The sequence below is a fragment of the Phragmites australis genome, chromosome 13, assembly GCF_958298935.1.
Source record: "Phragmites australis chromosome 13, lpPhrAust1.1, whole genome shotgun sequence".
Classification (NCBI taxonomy): Eukaryota; Viridiplantae; Streptophyta; class Magnoliopsida; order Poales; family Poaceae; genus Phragmites; species Phragmites australis.
The window spans coordinates 11,344,865-11,370,171 of NC_084933.1; the positions used below are offsets into that span (position 1 = coordinate 11,344,865).

Below are 25,307 nucleotides of genomic sequence, written 5' to 3' on the forward strand. Positions count from 1 at the left end.
ATATAAAATTTATGCAGAGGAGATGCAACAGGACCATGTTTGAAATCGGAATTCCATAGTGAAAACAGGTAGCCGAAATCTTAGACTAATCGTATATATGTGCAACTAAGTACTGGCATGCACAAGTCAAGACTATCGACATCCTTACTATTCAATTCACGCTGATGTACCTACATGCAAATTGAAATAATGGTCTTAGTCACTTGTTCAAGCCTTGGCATTACAAATAGAGGGAAACCTGACTTGGGCACACAGAATTAGAAATGACAGGGTTAAAAGTCTGGCTAGCTGAAGCTAAGTGTCGCATCATTGTTCAATTACTTCGGAATTATTGACCAATACAAAAATATTGATGGAACTCGAAAACATAAGCACCGGCAGGACAAATCAGCTAACCAATTTCCCATTTTTGGCATATATAATCCATAGCACTGGATAAAATTGCTAGCCCCTAATTGGCACAGCACACACTACTATAGGAACCATTTAATCAGACGGGATATTACAGCCGGAATTTAAAACCGACTGTACAAAGATGCGTACAGTCGGTTTCAACCACAAAACGACCTGTAATATTGCTTCAGTAACCTAAACATGGACTTGAAAGACAACGAGGAATCAGTGAATACACCTAAACTATAGCCATCAACTCAAGATACTCAACTTGGTTATGTAGTTTTCTAACGTGTATCTGATGAGAATAACTAGACCGTTGACATTTTGTAGAGCTCTTTTACTAAATATGCTATAACAGAACATTCAGAAGGTGTAGGGAAACATCTCAAAAAATAATAATAATAACGTGTAGGGAGGCAATGACCAAAAAAGGAAATTCACTAAATATTCAAATAACATCCATTTATGAAACTTTGAACCATACAAACAACTCCAATGAATTAAAATTCCAAAATATATTTTTAATGTGTTTGCAAAGTACTGAAGAGGTACTAGCACCTAAAAATATCAGCCATTAATTTACTTAGGGATAGTTTAGCTAGGGATCTTATTTAAACAAAGTAAGCTCAATTAACTGCTCTCAGTCGCCAAATTCTGCATTGGTTTGGCCTATTTTTGTCTCCCTATGCTTTATTTGTTCGTTTCCCTTTTTATGACATTAACAATTGTGATTAAATCATCTAAACAATGAATGACAGAGAGACATTGTCGAGATTTACCTCAAGAAAGACTTATATATGAAAATGATGCCATGATTACCTTGTAAATTACTTACAACTATGCAATATCACTACCCTGGAACAGGTTATCACAGACGGGTTTTAAACCCTATCACAAACGGTTATAGTTTTCATCTTTACAAAAGTGTATGTGATATCGAGTTTGTTACAGATGGTTGCAAGTTCGTCTGTAACAGAGCTACACACAAATGGGTTTAAATAAGACTTACATCTGTAATATAGTTACACACAGACGGATTTCCTGAAAAATTGTCTATACGTATTAAGGGCCACATATGTTTTTGGTTAAAACCTCTATGTATAAAGCGTCCCAGAAGCTTTTTTTTTTTGAAAAAACTGTCTGTGTGACCCTTTCCCCTGTGTGAAACTATTTTGCTTCTTGATTGGCCTCATGATATGGCATACATTACACTTCATGATATACATAAGAACATCACAGATATTTACATATCACAAATAAGAACATCATAGGCATATACATAAGAACATCACACACACACACATATAACACATAAGAACATAGATGTATAACACATCAAAACACATTAATTGTTCTATATACACCAGTAACAAACATTGTTTAGATCATAAACCTAGCTAGCTATATACAATCCCTAATTGTATCTCGTGCGGTCTTTTAGAAGGATGAGATGATTAACATCATTGATGATGCCATCTTCCAGATGGATGAAATAATTGACATCATCTCAGCCGCCGACGTTTCACCATAATGTCAACCCAAGCATCATCTTCAACATCATCTCACTGTCATTTGGATAAGGCTCCATCATAACTAACTCAGTCATGTGCCAGAACCAAACTACATTACTGCCAAATTGTCAGCCCTTTTTAAGTAACAAATGACTGTTCAACCACTCTTGAAGTTCACGAAAATATCTCCATTGCGATGAACAACAATAGAGAAATTTTCATACAGAAGAACATAATGTAGAACACGGTTCATATCAAAAATTGGGTCCACAATGGTGCCCTTCATAGCAATGAAGAACACATATTGCACACAACCAAAATCGATGCCAAGCATCCAGACCATGGAAGCAGCCATAGTAACAACCCCATCCTCCTAACACTTGATAGCAGTGAACAAAGATATTGCAGATCTGAGACACACAAACACCACATTACCCTAAGTACACAGATTGCAGCGAACCCTAACAAAACCATGATACAAACCCTAATCACCTCAGTGCAGGGAAGGGGGGATTCGGTGCCCAAATCTTGAACATCTGTCATTGAAACAAACCTTGAAACACCTTTGCGGAAGGGGCCCGAATTGCAACAAGGAGAGCGAGGTAGATGAACTTCTCATCGCTTTAGTGAGGGAGACAAGCAGTTGTGTTTATGGGGATAGTGGGAAGCCGAAGAGTGATGGTCAAATTTAAAATAGTACCTAGTTCTTTAAGTATAGATGGGTTTTTTCAGAAAATTCGTCTGTGATAATATCACAGATGCATTTTTTTTTAAACTTCGTCTATGTCTGTATGATAAAATAGATGGATTTATAAAAATCATCTGTGGGTTCTCGCACACCCAGATACGTCTGTCTTAGCAACTGTCTGTGGGTATTTTGTCAGTGATGGGTCCTAAAAAACCGTCTATGCTCCATCTACTTTCATTGATTCGATGGTAGTATATGCTAGTTCACTCTAGTGTCATGCATTGCTATTGTTCTAGTTTGCCTTCATCTTCCTTTAGTTTTGCCATTGGAAACCTCGGTCGAACCAAACCTAGCAAGAATGATCGAGAGAGGCATTATGGAGACGATGTGACTAAAATGTTCAAGTAAATTACTCAAAAAAGACATAATAAATGAAAGATTCTCTAATTTTCACTATTATTGAACATTGTTTTAATGTTCGTCATCAGAGATGTTAAGTGTTGTGAAACCTATTACGAAGATGATCAAACTGACATGGCAGTTATTTGTGCCTCTTCACGAGGAGGTGCTCGTTCAGAAGGGATGCCTTCCGAACAAGCACTAACTCACCCCTTCAACATGGATAAATGTATGAATAAATCAATGGAATGAAATAAGGATCTCTTGTGTCTCATTTCATTTTACAATACGTTATCAGCACCCACGCTTTACTCCGCTAATTGACCAGACGAACATAGGAGGATGAAGGAAGAACAGTGTGCTAATCAACCAACTGAGGCAAACAGAGCAGATCCGTGAAGAATAGAGAAGATTTCCTATGAGGAATAGAGAGTACACGCCGTGGCATCAACAATACCTGCGATGGTGGTGGCGGATCTTCTTCACGCGGGACGGTACAACACCTTCTTCTCACGACCACACGAGACAGCCTCGACACGTCGCACCTGCTGCCTTGCCCTGTCCACAGCAGTAGTAGGCCAACTGCCATTTCGCGACGAAGCTTCAAGCCATATGCATGACCCTAGGCCAGCTGAGCGTCCTCATGCAACGATGGTAGGTGGTAGAACACCATACGGTCGCCCAAGCAGTGGTGGCGCACCGGACGGCCCTCGGTTGGCTGCGCCTACCCCCATGGCACCGGGCCGGCTAGGCAGTGGCTCACCTCTTACTGGCAGGGGAGCCCATGGCAGCTGTTCTCCTGGCGGCGGTAGGCAGGATATAACCATGGTGTCACCTTCCCTTCGGTGCCGAGGGAGGCCGGTGGCCCACCAAGCACTCAGCGGCTAAGGCAATGTGCCGGGCAGGCATCCATCGATGGTGCCTCTTCGTCCCCATGGAGGCCCTCTGGCTATGCTTGGGTGGTGTGCTAGACGGCGCCTGCAGCACCTAGCGGTGGCGCCTGTCATCGGCCTCATTCGTGGCGGCTCTGACTCCATACTAGAGGAGACGCTAGCCCTCCAGCATCTCAGGCGACCGATGTTGGCACATCTCCCGCCGAGCCTTCCCCTTCTGGTGGCGGCTGTCCCTCCAGCCAAGGCTCCCTCTAGCGGTGGCTCCGTGGTTTGGCGGCTCCACGCCAGTGCCGCTAGAGTGCACAAGCACATGGGAGGGGCTGGGCAAGCCCTAACCCTAGCCCTCAATCTCTCTTAAATGAGACACCACCAAACATTGCAGCCATAGTTTCTCTGAAATTAACATTTGTAACCGCCTTGACAAACCAAAGCTACTACAGTCCCCAAAAATCATACAAAGTAAACTCTATCATCACCGCTTATGGAAGACAACACACGCTCTTGCAAATAAGAGCCAATCAATACAAAGAACCATCATACTCCCAAATGACAGTTCACTCAAATACTTACCAAGAGTCATTAGTCTCCCAAGTAGGAATCCAGCCAAACACTTACCACATCGATCCCCATCTCGCTCCACCTACTGCTACTCCTCCATCTGCAACAAAGTGTACTATAACTTCTGCACTATCAAATACCCAGAAAGCAACCACTGAAAGCATATTGCTAGACAATGTAAGCCTGCACTCTTCTTTATAATTCATTTACTAATGCATAGCAGTGTCCAGTGCCCCCTTCACATCATATGGTATTATCATGTTAAATTCAAGTTGCAAACCCCTCCCCCTTCACTGAGACATGATGGATTTGCATCCAAAAAAAATGAACTGTTGTAACTATACAACAGCAGTAAAGAACAAATTGATATTCTTCTCAATATGTTCCATGTTTAACTAAATATTTCTTCACATGACAAACAGAGACGTTGCTAATGCGTCATACCAATCTAACACGTGAAAGATACTATTTGAAGAGACCCCAAATGCTGGAAAGGCAAGTATAATACCTAATATTAAATATCTAGCCCTTTATACATGTACTTCAACTTAGTCGAACCTGTACATCTATTTTATTTATACAGATCTGCTCGTATAGCAGAACAATGATAATTACAAAAAAGACTAAGAATTACATTCGGACAGTGACAAATGATCCATTGCCTCAATTAGCAGCCAAAGAACTACACAACAAAAGTCCCTCCTATGTTAAAATATCCATGCTGCTTCTTATAACTAATACCAAAACTAACAATATCACATTATTCTTTCTACATATGTACAGGGCTCCTTGCCACCAGATCGCACCTACAAATGCAAAGATACCTGAACTAAACACTCATACCCAGAAAAACATGTGATAGAGGTCAGTCACTCAGTCCATATCAACCACAATACACTGCTACAAGTTCTACCTTTCTAAGAACAACACTGGGGGGAAAATATAATAATAAAGTGATTAAACGTTACTATCTCTTTTATTTGCAATTCACCAACATAACTATAGCATTCTGACTGTGAAGGACTGTTTGGCTTTACACACTGGGCGAAGCAAGTTTTTTTGTGTGCTTTTGAACCTAAATTAACAAACCTTTCAACCAACTATTTGTGCTATCTGTACATAATGCTAGACCATTAGTGCTGTCTAGAGCACTAATGTCACCAACCAGCTACAAACAGACACTGTAAGTAGGATAACCTCGGCCTCTGCCAGTAGTGACTCATATCGCTTAACATCCGTCAGATATGTAGACAACAGAACCACTCTTATCGTTTGAAGCACTCTATAAAATAAACATCTTAAATGGTGGCTGTAACCCTATTCATTGTTATCCAATCCTGTTCATTGTTGCATCCCTATAACAATCTGGTAAATAAATTGATGATTGATACCCCTACTATGGCCAACAAAGTAATATTTACCTCTTCATGGCACTACCCACCACCAAGAAAGCAATATAACACTTCGCCCATCACTCAACAATAATAAACTACAACATTTGCACAATCCATACTGACAAACATCAGAGTTAAATCCTCCGGCTTATTGACTTAAACTACTTCCACATTGAAATTATGTCCTTTTATTTTGTTCCCTTCTAATTTAGCTTCCAAAATTTGTTTTACCCTCCTAACCATACATCTTCATATATTATCAATTATAGACACACAAGCAAAATAAATACAAACATACAAACCAAACATCACTCCATCTTATTGACTTAAACTACTTCCACATTGAAATTGCGTCCTTTTATTTCATTCTCTTCTAATTTAGCTACCAAAATTTGTTTCACCCTTCTACCAAACATCTTCATATATTATCGATTATAGACACATAAACAAAATAAATACAAACATACAAACCAGACATTACCAACCAAAGAATTTTCATCCGCGTGCAGGGGTGCATGCAAGCCACTAGTATGATTTGTTGCTAATATCGCACTCGGTCAGCAAAAAGATGTGCGATGTCAGCAATACAAGTTTCGCATTCTTATGAGATTTGGGCTCGTATATGTGCATGTGGGCCGTAAGTGAGGCTTTGGCCCAACCGAGTGTAGCAAGCTATGGAACAAATTAGAATTAGTTTCGTCCTCTAGAAAAACAAAAAAAAAGTCTTAGACCAAATATTTATATCATATAAGATCGGTAACAATTTGGTCTGGGACTAGGTAACCTCATTTTTTTTAAGAAAACAGTAGGGCTTTAATATTTCGAATGGAACATTCCGGTTTCTCGGCATACCGTTCTAGGATTTTTATTAATATTTAACTTCCAATACACGTATATGAGCTAAAAAGGAAAAGGAAAAGAGCAAAAGAAACAATAAAAAACATATAGGCAGCTGGGCCAGGCCACGGCCCATGCAAAGCCACAATCTAACCAGGTCACCTCTTTCCAAAAACCAAAATCCCTCGCCGCCACCTACACACAGAAGCACGAACATAATCCGTATGGGGAGGGTTCTGTCGGTGAATCAGGAACCAGGGATCCCCGTATCCCGAGGCCGGGCCAGCAATCTGCCACGTGGCGCCCACCCGCGGGGATCATCTACGTGAGGTACGAAAAGACTAAGTCCCGGGAGAGGACGCTCGGGGCCATGAACAGTGGTCTCCGAGTACCCGAGTTCCCCGATGATCTGCGAAGACCAAGTAACCGGGAAGAGAGTGCTCGGGGAGGTGAACAGTGACCCCCGAGCACCCAAGTCCCCCGACGACCAGAGAAGCCGGGTACCGGGAAGGGTGTGCTCGGGGCTGCGAACAGTGGCCCCCGAGCACCCGAGTACCCCGAGGACCCAAGGAAGGTAGTTCCGGGAGAAAGTGCTCGGGGCTGTGAACAGTGGCCCCTGAGCACTCGGTTCCCCGAGGACCCGAACAGTCGATTCCAGGAGAGAGTGCGCGGGGGCCGTGAACAGTGGCCCCCGAGCACTCGGTTTCCCGAGGACCAAGCAAGGGCGTTTCCGGGAGAGAGTGCTCGGGGAGATGAACAGTGACCCTCGAGCACTCGGTTCCCCGACGGCCCAAGAAGTCCTTCGTCGGTGGCCCCCGCAGGGGTCCAGTGATGAGGTGTCAACCAGTGAAAGGCCCGATGCCGCATTTAAGAGGGCACATGACCTGTCACCTCCAACTGCTCCTACCATGCTCGGTGTCAGTCCCTGCCACATTCTGGCAGAAGGGCGTGGGGACATTTAATGCACAGGTCCCATCCCACGTCATCTGGCGCGCCTCGGGATAACATCGCAAGGCCCCAGGCGCACCGCCTGCCGCCCTGCTATGGCAGGCGTACAAGACCGAACGGGCACGCCGGGCCGCTCTGCGGCTGCCCGGTGGGCCCTCTCCACAGCGCCTGTTGCCGGAGCCATCATGACGACCGAAGACCGGGCGGGGGGCGCATTTTCAACCCCCCGTCACTTCACGCAGAGGCCATGATGACTGCCTTTCCATTTATGACGCCTTGGAACTCGTGCCCTCCCTTTCGGGGCACGCTACTGCCGGCGAGTATTTAAGGAAGCCGGCGGGCACGGACAAAAACAACAGAGGACAAGGCTCTCGAACTTTTAGAGAACTCAGAAACACTTGCTCAGAGACTGAAGAACACCTTCGTACAGCATAGAAGCTGAGTCCACCGAAGAACAAGGAGCCCAAAGCTCTAGGATAGACAAACATTCTTGTAACCGACACAGTCCTGAGAAACATTCTCAGGGCATTTATAGCATCCACACAGGAGTAAGATATTACGCTCAATACGGCTCGAACCTGTCTAAAAATCTCTCCACTGCATTTACTGCATTCTACATTAGATCATTCCACCCCACCTGCCATTACATTTATATCCATTTATTTTTTTCGCAAATATATTCAGAATTATCCCCCGGCTGAATCTCAAAAAAAGTCCCTCATGATCCTACGATAGGAGTTAACCCTCCGACAGTTTCCATCAGAGAAAATCAAGGGACAATTGCTCCATTGCGCTCATCGAGGAATCCAATTAGCCATTTGCCCTCGTGAAATTGCACTTTTACCAGTGCCCCCAAAATTAGAAATTGAAATCTCCGTCGGCCCCTACTGTCTACTGCTAGTTTGAACGAATTAATAAAAAAAGTTGGAAAAATGGGAAGGCTGGAAAAAAGATAGAAATGCCTTCCATTCCCCTTCTCACACACATTTCCAAAAAAAAAAATATCTCTCTCCTTCCTCCCTCCTCCTAAACACGCAAAAGCATCATGCCTTGTCAACCACTCCTTTTCCTCAGGCATCTCCCTCAGGGCAGGAACCAAACAATCCCTAATCAACAGGACAAACTAGCTAGCTAATGGGTCAAGGCCCAGCCATATAATTCTAAGAGTGCGTTCAATCCTTATCTAGCCCACTCACTATTTGCTTGGACCCAATCCCTATCATGTCCTATTCTAGGCTCACGGGCTAACTCAACTTCAAGCCCATCCCTCTTGCAGAAACTTGATCAAACCGAGGGAGGGAAAGTGACATCGACATTCTACACGAAGAGTCGATGCTAGCCCTTTCATTACGAGTATGACCCATGGGCTGAGCCCTCGTCAGCACTTTTGTGGCAACGACCGATCCCAACCTTACCCTCTCATTTGCACATCACTCAATGGTCGTATATACATTAGCCCAAAGATCGGCCGGCCCATTACCAGACCTAAATATAAATAATTTCCGTACGATGGATAACAATTGCGAATTCAGGCTTTAATTTGGCCTTGCAAGCAGGGACTGAGGGCACTTTCTGATTGAAGATGAAATCATTCACTGTCCAAATACTGCAGCTCATGAGAATAATTATCTACTCGTAGAATAGTTGGTTCTACTTATGTCAGATAGGCAATTGAAAGCTAAGCAATACCCAACATTCTTTGAGGAGATCGGAGGCCATGCCACCAACTACTAAACCTTGGAATTAAGTTGTCCTATAGGATCTCCCCTTTCTCCTCTCTCTAGAGCTCCCCCACCGCCACCCCCATCGATCCCCATCCTTCCTCCCCTCCAGTGACCTCACCAGCGGTGACAAGGAGCGGGGATCTGTTGTTCTTGTAGATCTACTAATACTAGGCCTTTTATTCCCAATAAACCCAAAAATCAACCCTTATGGAGGTTTCTCGCATGGTGTTGTCTCGCCTGACCATGCTTTGCTTCCTGTCGGCCCTCGTCCTCATCCTCCTCGTCGGCACAATGGTTTGCGTCAGCTTCCCCACCATCAATGCCTCATTCGCCTATGTAGGCCTTCTACACTTTTGCTTCAACAGGGCTACCCCCAACGTTGATTCCAACATTGCACCACATGTCGTTGTATCGGCTCCTCGTACCGCTTGAGTGGATCTACTTCCATAGATTCATGCCACTCATTGTTTCTCCATCTCCTCCCCACCGTCATCCCCTTCGATGCATGTGCCACTCAGCGCCAGCAAGGCTAAGGGTGTGAAGGCATGTGCTACTTAGAGCAACTCACTAGCATGTTGGGTGATGTCGCTTCTCTATCGATTAAGGCATCAATATGTGCCTCCTAATCCCACTGCTGTACCCATCGGAACCGATCCCGCTTCTATCGGATCTGATCCCACCTCCAGATCTGATGCGGTAACAACCACCGCCGTTGAACCTGAGGTGCCCGTCGCTGAGAAAGCTGTCATCGGTTCTGATCCCACTCTTGTCACCCTCGGTTCCTGACAAGAGCTCTCGTGCTCTAGTGATTCCCCGCAACTCCCAGCCATCATCGCCCCACCCACATCCGCTTTGGCGGGGATATCCCCAACGGTGCACTATCCATAGTCATTGTCGGCCTCCCAAATGCCTCGGCCCACTCCGTTTTGACACTTGGGAACAAACCTCTCACTAGTTGCTATCTCTTTTTGTTTCCATGTGTCTCAAAAACCAAGTCTGGGTAGATTAGAAGTTTGGTTTGTTTATCACAACTCCGACTTGTTTGTGCTGCAATTGTGATCCTTCGAGTCCGGTGCAGCCTATGACATATTCTTGGCTTGACTTTCAACCTCTAGTGCCCAAGTGAACAAGGGGTCCGGAGGTGAACAGTAATCTGTGAGGAGTGATACAGTAATTTCGTTTGAGATCGAATGTCTCACAGCATTTTGAAGTCACAGTGACTTCAATTCCTCTGAACTCATAGGATCCCAATTCAAAAGGAAGGCCCCTAGACGCCTTCTTCACCTTTGTCTGGTGACTTGGTGCGCTGTGTTTACAATGGGTCAACGACGAAACTGTCCGCCACTGTTGCATCAAGCTAGCTCGGAGATATCTCTCAAGATTATGTGTTCAAGATCGACTCTTTGGGTTGAGTCTCTAGAAGTGGATATAATTTCTAGCAGTAACAAGTTGGCTACTCTGTAGTCAGAGAAGTTCTTCACTGATCTTTGTACTCTGTGTTTAATGAATTAATATATATGAGTTTTTTTTAAAAAAAAAAATCTTTGGCAACCCCATTTACCAGCAAGAGTCAGCATGAGGCGATCAGTACACGGAAACCCTATCTCAAAGAGCCACACATCCATCGGGTCAACTCAACTTTTTTTTTTAGGGGAGCCCGTAGTGGAGCTTAACTCCCGTAACTCCAGGATAGACGCTACTTGGACTTTGAACTCTGACAGTGACGTAGTACTTCTAATGTGCAGTGAAATGGAACTTGGTGCAGCAATCAACTAAAAATATTAATTTCCTGAGCATGAACAATGGAAGAAGCAAAGCTTTGACCAGAATATAACTTGGATATCCATATGTATTTGTCTGACCAAGCATTTGACAAGACTACCTACTCAGGTCTCTTTCGAAGGAATTTGTTCGGACATGATAATTAGACTGTAGATTTTTTTAAAGGATAATCAGGCTGTAGTTCTGTACATTGAACCACCACGAATGATTACTACAGTATAAAGCTAACAGATCGGATCAAAAAATTTCCTTCAATAGCGTTTTAGCTCACTCTCGCGTCTGTTCAACTCGAGTCTGCTGAATTTTTAGAGTCGTTGCACGTGCTTCATCTTTATCTCTTCCTCTCTCTCCCTCCCTCACTCTCCACCTTATCTCTTCTCCCTCTCCACCTTATCTCTTCCGCTCTCTCCCTCCCTCACTCCTGCCTCCAAGCTGTTGCTCCTCCTCTTCGCTGCTCCTCCTCTGACCGCTTCCTCGGCATGCCGCACCTAATGCTGTAATGGGGGGTGGGCTGCCTCGCATGCTGCACCTCCCCTTCACCACCGCCAAGGCCGAGCACGACCCCTTCACCACCGTGCGAGGGGAGCGGCGGCCTCGGGAGTGGACGACGAGGGGAGCGGCGACAGTGGCGATGAGGAGAGCGGTGGCCCTGGGAGCGGACGGTAAGGGGAGCAGTGACAGCGGCGGCAAGGGAAGCGGCAGCAGCAGCGGCCCCGAGAGCGAATGGAGAGGGGAGTGGCGTCCGTGGGAGTGGATGGCGAGGGGAGCGGCGGCAGTGGCGGTGAGGGGAGCGGTAGCCCTGGGAGCGGACGGCGAGGGGTGCGGCAACAACGGCGGCCTCAAGAGAGGACAGCGAGGGGAGCGGCGGCTCGTTTGGGTAGGTTTGCAGGTTTATGGTGGCGTCTCCAGTGAATATGTCATCATGTTGGTTGTATCCCATGTCATATATTCTGGCCTTAGTTTCTACTGTGATAGTTAGAGTACCATCATGTGTGTTGCAAACTTCTACTGCGGTATAGCAACATGATTTATCTTATAGATGAGTGAACTTGGTTTGCCTATTTCTCTGAGATGGTTGCCTTATGTTAGTATGAAATTTGCTTGTTCTTCTTGGCTCGGTGGATTTGGAATTACGCTAGTTCATATTTTGGCATGCTCTTCTTGAAATGAAGATATATTAATGGAATGAGTTTTCATGTGCTGATTTTTCTTGGATGTAAATGCAACCACTTCATTTCTGGCCATTAGATGCAGATTTGGTGTTTCGCCAGGCAGGAGGTCGCGGTTGGCGGCAGGAGGTATAGGGACCGAGCAGACGCGATGGTGGTGGCAGCCGAGTCGGCTCTTTTTTTTTTCCTCTTGTGAATCACTTCACTGCCGATTGAAGCCACGAATCGATAGTGATATGAAGTTTCAATGAATATCAATATTGAGTATTCAGTAATGGTTTAATATCCGCTGCTAATAGTTATTTTAAACCACTGCTAATAATATGTTTTGTAGTAGTGTTAAGCTAATAGCATGTATGTGTAAACGGTAGGCATCCTTGATGCCTTTTATTTCTTTCTTCCTAATATAATTATCCATATGGTGGCTTTCAAAAATATTTGTTCTGCTATTTTCACTGATGTTGCGACACGGGTAAAGGTACACGTACGAACGTGCTACGAACAAGCCACCCGCCTGATCTTGGCTGCTGGTAGTTATCTACTCAACTGCTTGAACACGAATGACATGCGGTGTTTGTACTGTTCGTGGAAGAGTTTACGGGCGTATATATACCAATGCTCGTTATGACACTCAGAAACTATAATTATTAGAGTCTCGCGTCGAAGACTGTATATATAACGAGCATGCATGAACCACGATGTCGCGCGAGACTCTAATAATTATAGTTTCTGAGTGTCATGAACCACGATGTCGCGCACGCTCTGCATCGCTGTTCCGGGCGGGCATGCATGGATCGTCCTGCTTGCTTTCGTGTGTGGCCTCAAAACGCCATGACTCATGCCGTACGTGACCACGCACGCAGTACGGAAAAGTGAGCTGGTTGCCAAATGTTTGGTTTCCTCTCCCGAAAAAGAAAAATGCCGATGCTTTGCGTCAGAAATGGTGGAGTGATGTTTGGAACCTGAATTTAAGCCCGTTTCGATACAAGAATTTTTCCAAGATTGATAGGGAACTTTGGGCCTGTTTAGAACATACAGGAATTTCGAAATACTTTGCATAGGAAACCACTTAGTTCCTGCAGGGAGAAGGAGAAATTCGGACATGACATTTTTTGTTGGGTGTACATAGGTGAGCTTGCATGCTTGTCCAAATGGGAATTTTCTTTTTGAGGGAAGTCGGAACGCACTAAACAAAAAGGAAAATTCTATTAGGGGAACATTCACTAGATAATTATATCCCCTTAATATTTGGAAGGATTGTACTAATGCCTGCAGGTGCATGGCATGCACACCCATATTTAGTTAAGTTTGGTCTGAATGCATATCTCCTTTCCATTTTTGGGCAATCTAACATCAAATTTCCAGCACTCAGTTTTTCAATCTCATTTTACTATGTGGCAAAAATGAAGCAAAAAATTGACCAAAAAACCATGAATTCTTCCTCTGTTCACATCAGGCATGTAAGCAATTGTTTGAAAAGTTGTAAGGAAATCAGATTGGATTTGCAAGCAAAAATCAGAACTATGTGTGGACTAAACCATGCATAAAAACCATCGTCAGTCCTCATGGCCGACAATTTTATTTTTTTTGCAATATCATAAACGCCACCTTCAAGGTTACACCATCCTCAAACGGACGGAAAAACTGAATGACATTTAATCTTGTTTTGTCACTTTGCATCCAGAAATTTGTAGGCAAATCATCATAATCTCGTAAGCAAATTTCAATAACTTGATGAGCATTTTGCAACATATTTAAAAGCATCATTGTTCAAAAATAAAATCTAAGAAAAAAATGTAATATCATAAGCAAATTGGTAGAAAGTACAGGCAAGTATTTGCATATTTGCAAGCAAAAAGCAAAACGCAGAAGCAACTTGAGGCAAAATCTCATACACATTACAGAACCAAAAATAGGGGAAATTTGATTAAAAAATATTGGATGGTTTGGAGAAGCAAAAGAGGGGTGAGGGGTTCTAGGCATTGCGCGGGCAAATCACCACATATTTTGGAAGTAAATTTTGCAACAACCATTAGCACCTCAGTATTGCGCTTGACGTCGCCACGGTGGCCCTAGCTTCTAGTCAGCTCCTCTCCACCCTCAACCACCTCACGGAGCATGTAGGAGCCCCTCGCGAAGTGCCTCCAGATGCTCACGACGAGCACCGCCTTCTCCTTGGTCTCCACCGTCCCTGGACGTCCATCTCTGCATTGCTCTCCATCCTCGCATTACAACTTGCTGACATGTCGTTCCTCGTGCAACTCACTGTGATGTCGTTCCTCTCTCAACTAACCGTCGTGCTCTCTCTCTCTTAGGTGGCGCTTCATTGCTCAGACACCTCTACACCATCTTCCTCATCTCCTCCTCCGCAACATCACTTTCCCAGCTCCCCATGCGTGTGCGCGTGTGTGTGAGAGAGAGAGAGACGTGAGGAATGGTCAAAAGCAAAGGAAGTAGAGGATAAGGATGGGTGACAAAGGTGAATGGGTTGTGGGCCTCATGTCTGGTTGCTTCACATGTGATGGAGAATGCTCAAATTCAATTTGACTAGTGGTGTTTACTCTACATGCTCATAACGATCCTTCAATCATCAGCACCTATCATCATATGGCTGCCAAGGCGTGTGGGTAGGAGCGCGGACGCCCGCACGCTCAGAATTTAGACTTTACCTATTTTGAAAACAAGGACAAAAAAAAGTCCAACAATTTCTTTAAACAGTGACTACATAGTAACTAGTGAGTCCCTGTCACACGCCTACAAATAAAACCATAAAAAATAGTAACACTTGTGCGTGTAAATGCCATCGCCAAGAAGTGGCTTTGTTTATTTGCCACTCTGGCCCACAATCATTGACTCAGATGATCCCACCGCCAAGAAGGCAATGAGTTGCTCAGATAGATGCATCACAGGCTATGCGGATCTCATGCGGGCTTGAGAGCTCTTGTGGCAAAGGTGTTACAACAATGTTTCTACTGGCCCACAACGGCCTCAGACGTGGAGGAATTGGTTCGATCATGCCATGGGTGCCAACAGATGGAAAGGCAATCACACATTCGATAGTACGCGTTACAACCCATCCCTTCAATGTGGCCATTAGCGCGATGGAGCATTGACATCATTGGCCCATTCCCACAGGCGCCAGGGGACCTTTGGTATGCAGTGGTGGAGGTAGACTATTTCTCTAAGTGACCTGAAGTTGCACCGGTTGCTCAGATTATAGCAAAGAACATCCAATGTTTCTTTTGGCAGTCCATAATATGCCAATTCGGAGTGCCTTAAGAGGTAACCCTCGACAATAGAACACAGTTTGACTCCACACTGTTTACAAACTTTTGCGAAGGGTTAGAGATGAAGTTGTGCTTTGCATTAGTTGGCCATCCACAGTCTAACAGAGTAGTTGAAAGAGCCAATAGAGGTATCTTAACTGCAATAGCCAAGCGGCTAGTAGGACTACTGAAGGGCAAGTGGGTGGAGGAATTGCTGAAGGTGTTATGGTCCATCTGCATAATAGTCACTCAGCTTATGGGTTTTACACCCTTCTGTTTATTATTTGGAGACGAAGCCATGATGCCAGAAGAGGCTAGAACTAAGTCTTTGCAGGTTCTCTCTGCTAACTCCAAGGATGAGGCACCATCGAAGGACCTTACAGAGGAGACTCACTTGGTAGCGGTGGCAAACCTTGCGAAGTACAAAGAAAAGACAAGGCGATGGGTAAACAAGAAGGTCGGGAGAAACACATACCAGTTTAGAGATCTTGTGCCCCAGCGAAAGCTAAATCATGAAGCAGTTAAGAAGCTCCGGTCCAAGTGAGGTTGCCCTTTCATTGTGATGGAGTCCCAAAGACCAGGGTCATATAGTTTGGCTAGCATCAAATGCAAAGCATTGTCTCACATGGAATGTGGATTCGCTCCGTAGATACTATGTCTGAGGACCACCCTTCGTTTATTTTCTTTGGTAGATAGGTTTGGCTAGGATGTCTTTACTTTTTATGCAAAATGTAACAGCAAATGTCTTCAGAGCTATACTCTTTTCCTTGCAAGGGAAGCTCCATTATGAGGTGCAAGGTTTTTTAACATCTCGGCAAGCGTGGGCTGGCACCAGGCTTTGGAGCTGCACGGCAAGATTATCTTATAGAGTTGGGATGACACATGGTATGTGCTCCCGGAAGACAAGGACTTCTCGGATTTTCACAAGGACTACATCCACTTTCTTGGCTAGCAAGACCACCATGGTGGAGCAGAATACTACATGTGGCGATGGGACATCACAACGCAGGCTTTGACCATCGCCAAGCGTGTCCCTGTAATTTCTAAATGGGTGCCGGGCACTTGGTTCGTGCCGAGCTTCAAGTAGTGTGTCTCGCCCAAGGGTGATAACTAGTTATTTTGTATAGGTGTTACGGGTATATTTTGGTTTCATCATGTGATAAACAGAAATTTACATCTTGTTTATATATATCTATTTCTCCTGAACCATATGTTAACTCTGTTGATTTTGCGGTTGACTTTGGTTGGTCGAAAGGGGCTTATAGAAAGGGCTACCACCCTATTGACTAAAGATTCTCGACTTCGCCCCCCCCCCCCCCCCCAGTTGGACCTAAACTGCGAATGGGCCACTGTTGGGGGAGTGGTACCATGTTGATCCCTATTTGTTGACTTTGGCCACATCAGCCAACCCTAAAGGCAAAGTAGCAATACTAATATCGCGATAGAGATGTTTTTACTATACTTTGCAGGGATAAGACCAAATGGTATATGACGGAGGACTGAAGGCCTACGATGCAAGAGATGATCCTGAAGGGAGCATATGAAGAGAGGAACACCAAAGGGCGGAAGGCAAAGGCCAAAGCTCAGACGAAGAGCGGAGATCGAAGCCCACAGGATAAGGGGATACAACAAAGCCTGGAGGACTAAGGGATGCAACGAAAAGACATTTGGCAAGAGAATGAAGATTGACCTCGAGAATCTAGTGGGAAGACGACTTGAAGAAATTCGTTAGTAGCCCCGAAGGGAGACTCGATGTGGGTCCCTCGGGATACGTGTTGAGCTCAATTAAATCAGAGCTTTATAAGTGTACATTGACTATAATATCCAAAAATATTCCAAGATTATTTGTAGTGTCAAATAGAATATTACTGTAAATAAAGAACACAGATATAATAATGATTAAGGTTATTGAGGTATAGCTATAAATACCCCGACCTAACTGATATAATGTCAAGTAATACTCATTACACTCATTGTTACTAGCCTACTATTCACTGTCTTATAATTAAGATCCCAACAAATAATTTTCAATATCTAGTTCAGCAAATTTTTTGACGGTAGAAATGAACAAATATCGGGAGCAGGAACACCGGAAAAGCCGCCTAGAGGAAGATAAAGATCTAGTGATCGTCGGATCTCTCTCCGACGGCTAAAATTCGTCGATTAACAAGCACTGAGCTGTAGCATTTAAAAAAAATATACTATTCCTAGTACAGAGACGAGGCGTTACCTAACCTAACCCGAGCTAGGTTTCAAGAAATCGTTCCCGATCTGTAATTTTAGCTGCTCCTGCGAGAGCCGTATTATCGCTTCCTTCACGCATTCCGATGCCTTTAAATGTTCCCCCGCCGATTCTCCATCCCTCCCCGCCTCACCTTTCCCGCCTCCCATTCCTAAAATATCTCCCTCCGCATCCTCAGAAATCAAATTCCCAAATTCACCCCCACCTCCCATTCCCAGTCCCCACGCACCCGGCGAAAACCGCAACCCTTCCATGGGCAGCGCAGCCGCCTCGCCGCCGCCATCCCAGAAGCTCACGCAGGAGGACCTCAAGCGCGTGGCGGCGCACCGCGCGGTGGACCTGGTGGAGCCCGGCATGACGCTCGGCCTCGGCACGGGCTCCACGGCCGCGCACGCGCTCGACCGCCTCGGCGACCTCCTCCGCTCGGGCGCCCTCGCGGGCGTCGCCGGCGTGCCCACCTCCCTCAAGACGGAGCTCCACGCGGCCCGCGTGGGGATCCCGCTGCTGCCCCTCGACGCCGGGACGGGCGCCAAGATCTGCCTCTCCATCGACGGCGCCGACGAGGTTGACCCGGACCTCAACCTCGTCAAGGGCCGCGGGGGGTCGCTCCTCCGCGAGAAGATGATCGAGGGCGCCGGGGACAAGTTCGTCGTCATCGTCGACGAGTCCAAGCTCGTGCCCAGGCTCGGGTGCACGGGCTCCGTCCCCGTTGAGGTCGTCCCCTTCGGCGCCGCCCACACGCTGGGACTCATACGCAAGGTGTTCGACGGATTGCCAGGCTTCCACGCGAGGCTTAGGACGGTCAAGAAGGAAGCCGAGGAGGTGCCGTTCGTGACGGACAACGGCAACTACATCGTGGAGATGTTCTTCGAGAACGGCATCCGCGGCGACCTGCGCGACATCAGCGACTGCCTCCTCCGGATCACCGGCGTCGTCGAGCACGGCATGTTCCTCGGCATGGCCACCACCGTCATCGTCGCCAACAAGGACGGCACCGTCGCAGTCATCGAGAAGAACAAGTAAGCGACCGGCGGCGGCGGAGACGATGCCACCACCGACGGTAATAAGCATGCAAGATAACATTTCAGCGAAGAAAAAGAAAAGCAGAGGAAACCAGCTCAGCTCGGCTCGGCGATCAAGTTGTTCGCTTGCAGTATGTTATTACTACTACCATGCTCCCTTCTTGCTCTTGGGTAATGACGAGATAGTGCCGGATGTAACGCGATGAAGCGAATAAGTTTTGGAATTGTTCTATGGCATTATCCACTATCCAGAGTCAATTTTGTTCGTCGCTCGCCGTGTTCTTGACCTCACATTTTGCGCGTATCAGCCGTCGCTTTCTGTGTATCTAGTGATGCGGTGAACATGAACCAGTTTATTGTGTCCATCCATCGAATTGAGAGAATGGATTGGCCACAGTCCTGTCATGTTGGCACCAATGTTCACCTATATGCCAGGCGTAGTCGTAGACAAACATCACCTTGTCACTAACTGGACGCCAAGCTCTTAACTAACGTCTAGTTGTCGTCTAGCGAATGTGATCTCTAGTTGGGGCTAATAACATTTTGGATTGAGGATGGAAAAGTTTACGGCAGATTATTTCCTTTCCCCTGATGTTTGATTGGTGTCCAATTGAATCGAAGGTCTCGTTGGAAGGTGCGAATTTATTTCGCGGATATTTTGTACAAGATGAAATATCCGATGACAGCAGATGTTTGTTTTCCTTGAGCGTCCTTGTTTTTTTCCCCCTAAACTCTGAGGTTATTGTATTGGAAAAAGAAAAGCAAGAAATGATGGGCGAGAGAAGATTCCTACAAAACACACGCATTATCTTTGTTTTAAACGTTTGCACCCAGGCAAGGAGGAAGCAACCAAGCAGTGACGCGGTGTTATAAAAAAATTGATAATCAGTTGGACCTCGTCCGGTCATCTTTAGACCTACCTAAAACATCTTGCTCGCCATGTGGATGGATGGATTGCGACATCCGCAACTTGCTCTTTCGAGGTCGCCCTCCCAGTAGGGGCAGGCTATTTCCAGGATTTCTGAGTCGATTTCTAGGATAATTTATAGCTGGTGGATATTTTGTAGATGTTTTCGGAATGATTTTTTAGTATCATTGTCGTAACGTTTTGTAGTTTGCGTTCTCGAAACATTTGTGCAGTTGTTTCTAATCACAGGATTGATTTCTGAATGCACAAAATTCACTTCGTTAACCGGGACATTAACACATAGTCGTTCCATGGAAATATAATTAAGCACAGGAAAATAAGCTCTGATTCATACCTGCACGCATTATTCCTTTGACCTAGCTTACGAGTCCGCGTGGAACAAAGCAGAGCAGTAAGCAGATGACAAAGCACACCATCGCTGCCGGTGGTCACGGGGGCTTTTTCTGCGAAAAGCTCGTTTCCTGCTGCCGTGAAAGCAACCGCTGTCGAGGGCTAATTAGTGGCACGAATCATGATGCCCATGACCGTATGGGACCCTCGAGGCGGCCTGGCAAAGGGAAGGAGAAGGATAAAACCCTAGGCTGCCTCGTGTACTTTTTCTTGATTTATAGGAAATTGCACGATTTTACCTCCCACGCTGCACTTTAAGGTTTACTGTTTTGAGTAGACAGTAGATAGAGAGATTGGGAGAATCAGGATTTATTTAGTGATCGATGAGTTTACATATATATATATATATATACACATGTTCAAAGAATATAAACATATTCATTCAGTACTTATGGCAGTTATTTAGCTAATTGATCACATGTTTACAATTCCAAAGGATGTCAGTTCGTAACACTCTCCTTGATCAATTATCTTCTATGTAAACTTTTTGTTGAAAACTACTCTAAAACCCTGCGGGATAAATATGAGAAGAAATTGTATGTTATATGTTGATATACCATTAAAACTCCTTTAAAACCCAATGAAAAATATATAAGGAGAAAATGATTTTGTACTACCAATGAAATATAGGTATGCGATCACTACATCCATCAACTGCATAGATAGATGATTTTGTACTACCAATGAAATTAGATATCGGAACGTGATTCCATTCATCACTGGAGAATAAGTTTCATTGAAATCAACGTCGGGTCTCTGCGTGAACCCTTGTGCTACAAGCCTTGCTTTATATCTCACCACCTCGTTATTTTCATTCTGTTTGCGGATGAAACCCACTTGTATCCCATAGGGAAGATGTTACGAGGAGTAGGTATTACTGATGTGAATACCTCTTTTTTGGAGAGCGAGTTCAATTCTATCTGGATTGCATCCTTCCATTGTGTCCAGTCTGAGCGCTTGCTCCACTCTGCCATGGTCTTGGGATCTGGATCATTGAGAAGGTCATTTGCAATCTTTGAGGAGAAGTCTGTGTCGATAATTGTAGTCTTTCTATCAAATGATTCTCCAGAATCAGTATAATTTATAAAAATTTCATCTACCGTTTCTGACTCATCGTGCTTTCCTATTACAATAGAGTCTGGGTGTTCCGATGTCCCAGCATTAGTATTTGTGTGCACAGTTATGCTGGGATGTGAATGTTGAACATCCACTGGATGTATATTATCCATAGGCTTTAGGTGTCTTTCAACTTGACGTTGATTTGCATTTACTATTTTAGAGGAAAGATTCTTTTGTTTCCGCGGTAGCTTGCAATAAGTTTTATCCTTTGTGATCGTACTTCTCCCCCTCTTATTTTGATTTGGGAGTTGAGTGGTTTTGTTTGGTAACTCCACTCTTTCCGGCACATTCATAGCAGAAATATAGGATTTAGTGACACCTTTGTTATCAGCAAATGTATCTGGTAGATTATTTGTAATATTTTTGAGTACGTGGATCTGAGGAGGAAATGTCTGAGGCATTCCAATTGATTTCCTGGTATTTTTTTTGTTACTTGAAATCTCCCCTAATGCCGGGAAATGCTACTCATCAAATATACAGTCAGCGTACCAGGCTGTAAATAGGTCCCCTGTGAGGGGCTCTAGGTATTTTATGATCGATGGAGAGTGATACCCCACGTAGATCCTCAATTTCCTGTGTAGGTCCATTGATGTACGCTGCAGTGGTGAGATCGGTACGTATACAGCAAATGGGAAATGCTTGGAGGATTTTCACATACTAACTACAGTGGGAAAGCAGTATGATATGCAGTTGGTCGTAATTGAATTAAGTCAGTAGCGTGTAAGACTGTATAACCCCAACATGAAGTCGGTAGGTTGCAATTATGTAATAATGGTTGTGCAATGAGCTTGACTCTTTTGATGAGGGATTCGGCCAAACCATTTTGAGTATGGACATATGGTACTAAATGCTGGACTTGAATTTTTAGAGCTATATAATAATCATTGAAGGCACGTGAGGTGAATTCAGCCGCATTGTCCATTCGAATGGATTGTATCCTATGTTCAGGATAATGTTCTCACAATTTAATAATTTGTGCAATTATTTTGGCAAAAGCACGGTTTCGTGTGGACAAAAGACACACATGTGACCATCATGTAGATGCATCAATGAAAACCATGAAGTACCTGAATGGTCCAGTTAATGTTTGGATATGACCACATATATCTTTTTGAATGCGTTCAAGGAATTTGAGTGATTCAGCTCGGATTTGAAGATAAGAGGGTTTTAAAATCAATTTCCCTGTGGCATATGTGGTGCACACAAAATCCGAAGATTGTGGGAATTTAGCAGTATTTATGCCATGACCAATTAAATTGCTGATAATTTTCACATCATCCTGACACCAGGATGACCAAGCAATCATGCCATATTTGGAATGTGTCAACATTTTGAAAAATTACCTTATACGCAACATGTCGTACGGGTTTGATGTATGTATAGTACAATCTTGAAGGTAAAGAGGGAATTTTCTCTAGTATTTGTTTGGTATATCCGTTATTTTTGGTAATGAGGAGATATTCCTCTTTGTTGTCATCATGGGTTTTAATATGGAAACTATTTTGACGGATATCTGTATAACTTAGTAGGGTACGTGTTGAATCTGGATACAAAAGTGCATCGTCGATTGTAATTTGAGTACCCATAGGGAGAGTAATTATGGCGCGACCAGAGCTAACAATCATTGCATCGCATCCTATGATTGTCAAAACATTTCCTGGGCTCTTTTCAGAGTTTGGAAATATTTAGTCTCCCTTAGTATAGAGTTAGTGGCATAGCTATCCACTAAGCACATCTCCTCTTCCATCGGATTTTTCCCTGTAGATAACTATATATAGAAATGGAGAATTTAAAATAAAATTCTTCATAGATATATATAAAAAACATACAACTTTATTGAGTATCAATGTGCTGATACGTTATACAATATAATATAAGATGACAACAAACTATTACAATACTATGTATGGCATAGATATAACAATATCTAATTGATTGGGAGCCTAATTGAGGTCTCCAAATAAGTCGTTAGAAACAAATTCAACGAGCATATTGTTGTCACACCCCAAATCCTTAATCACGTAATTAAACATAATTATGCTTTTTAAGCATTATGTTTAATTTTGCGTAATTCTAATTGGGAATACTAATGCACTTCGTTAAAAATCAATTGGATGAGAGAAAAGAAATCCGAGAGGGAAAAGAATGAAATTCACAGTCAAAATGGACCATTTTCTCTAAAACGTGAACCCCACATGTGGGTCAACCACTCAAGTGGGCACCCCCACCTGCTCTTTCTCTCCTCCCTCACTCCTCACGCCCCACCTTGCAGCTGCAGCTCACCCCCTCCCTCTCACTCCCCTCTCTAGCTCTCTCACTCTTCCTTGGATTTCTCTCTCTAGGAGCAAGGCCAAGGTATGCATATGGTACAATTGCATTCTCTAGCTCGTGAGCTGCTCATCTATCCAATTCATTTTCGTTTTCCCGAAGGATTCAAGCCGATTTTGATGATTTTTAGTTATTAGGGTTGAAACATGAAGAACATCGGAATTCTTCATCTCCCGAGTGTTTCCTCCATTCCCCGGCGGCCACCCAACTCCACAAGCATCTTGGATAAGTCCCTTAGGCTTCCCATGGCATGAATTCGTGATTTAGGTGGTCGATTTTGAATTGGAGCAAAGTTCATGAGTTTTGAAGTTTTGACCAAAAAGAGGATTTATATGAGATTTGAGTTAGGAATCGAGTTGCTAAGTTGATGAGTGAATTCTAGACTGCATAAATCATCTTAAACATGTTCCCCTTAGATTGGAGAGGATTGCAAATTGATTTGGCAAATTTTTCCTCCAAAATGGAGCTTTTCTGGACAATCCGGAAGTTCCGAACAATTTTTCGGAGGTTCCGTAGTCTGGAACTTCTGCAAAAATTTGCGGATCTTCCGCAAAAGTCCGGAACTTCCGCAGGCGGTCCGAAAGTTGTAAAATTCATAATAAATTCTCCGTAGCTCCAAAAATTATGAAACCAATTTTGTTGGTTTCATAATAACCTAATCTACCTATTAAAAATTTCCCCATCCATGAAAGATTTAATTAACTTTCTTAGATAAATTAATTATGTTAAGGTTTCATTAATTCACCATTGGTTCTTTGCGATTCCAAAATTGATGAATCCAATTTCGCTAGTCTCCTTATGACTTGTTCTATCTAGGAAAATTGTTTCCCTGCATTATGTGGCATTTTTGGATATTTCTTCATATACGTCTTGTGGCATACATTGTTGCATTTAATTCATGCTTATCATTGCACGCGTTATGTTTCATAGAGCACGCCGATCCGTCGATCCTAGAGGCTCAGGGCTATCTCGATGCGTCCCACCTATCTGAGCCAGTGCATCAAGACAAGCAACTAAGCATATTGATCCATCTTGTGTAATTGGATAAGTCTAAATTGATGAAATATGCTTATGTATGTATGCATGTTTAGTGAGTCAGTGTCGGGTACCAATAGGTAGAACCTATGCCGATTGCATTCTTCTACTGTGAATACTTGTGTATTTACATTCCTTATAGCCTTGAGATGTTGTCAATATCTAGGTATGAGTTCGACTTATATGCTTAGCCATGCTTAGGTCATTCGGTAGAAGTCGAACGACGGTGCATCCCGTTGTTCGCGAGCATAGGACCTTCTTATAATTACATACACTTGTTGAGGTTGAGATGGTTGTATAAGTGGTGAGTATGAGATGAGGTGTGGGCGGTGCTAGGAGGTGTTTTGTCCTGCACAGATGTGGAGTTCCCCTGGGTAGGCCGGTAGAGGAAACCGAACACCGTAGACCGCTTTGCGCTGGTTAAACACCGATCATCAGTGTTGTTGGCTTTAGCACTTACCTTACTCACCACATGCCTATCTAATGGTAAGATGACCCGAATACCTTCACAGCTATGGCTTTTTGGGCGTGGACATCGATGGTGTGAGCAGGCGGGCTTGTATCAGTACTAGTTTGCTTTGGGAGTAGTTCTAGTACCGCTGCACCGAGCGATGCATTATCCAAACAGTTGGGGCCGGTTAGGACAGTTGTCACGAGTAGCCGTTGTGTGCACTTTGA

At 44.2% G+C, this 25,307-nt stretch overlaps 1 protein-coding gene across 1 annotated transcript; it reads left to right on the top strand.

Annotated features, from left to right (window-relative positions):
• Positions 1-17,894: 17,894 nt before the first annotated feature.
• LOC133889107 (probable ribose-5-phosphate isomerase 2) lies at positions 17,895-19,092 on the top strand. The gene has a single exon (XM_062329569.1). The coding sequence runs from the start codon at positions 18,060-18,062 to the stop codon at positions 18,828-18,830; it is 771 nt and encodes a 256-aa protein (XP_062185553.1). The 5' UTR covers positions 17,895-18,059; the 3' UTR covers positions 18,831-19,092.
• Positions 19,093-25,307: the final 6,215 nt, after the last annotated feature.

Excerpts from the sequence above, each read along its gene's own strand:
- LOC133889107 (XM_062329569.1), top strand. The coding sequence starts at position 18,060 with ATGGGCAGCGCAGCCGCCTCGCCGCCGCCATCCCAGAAGCTCACGCAG.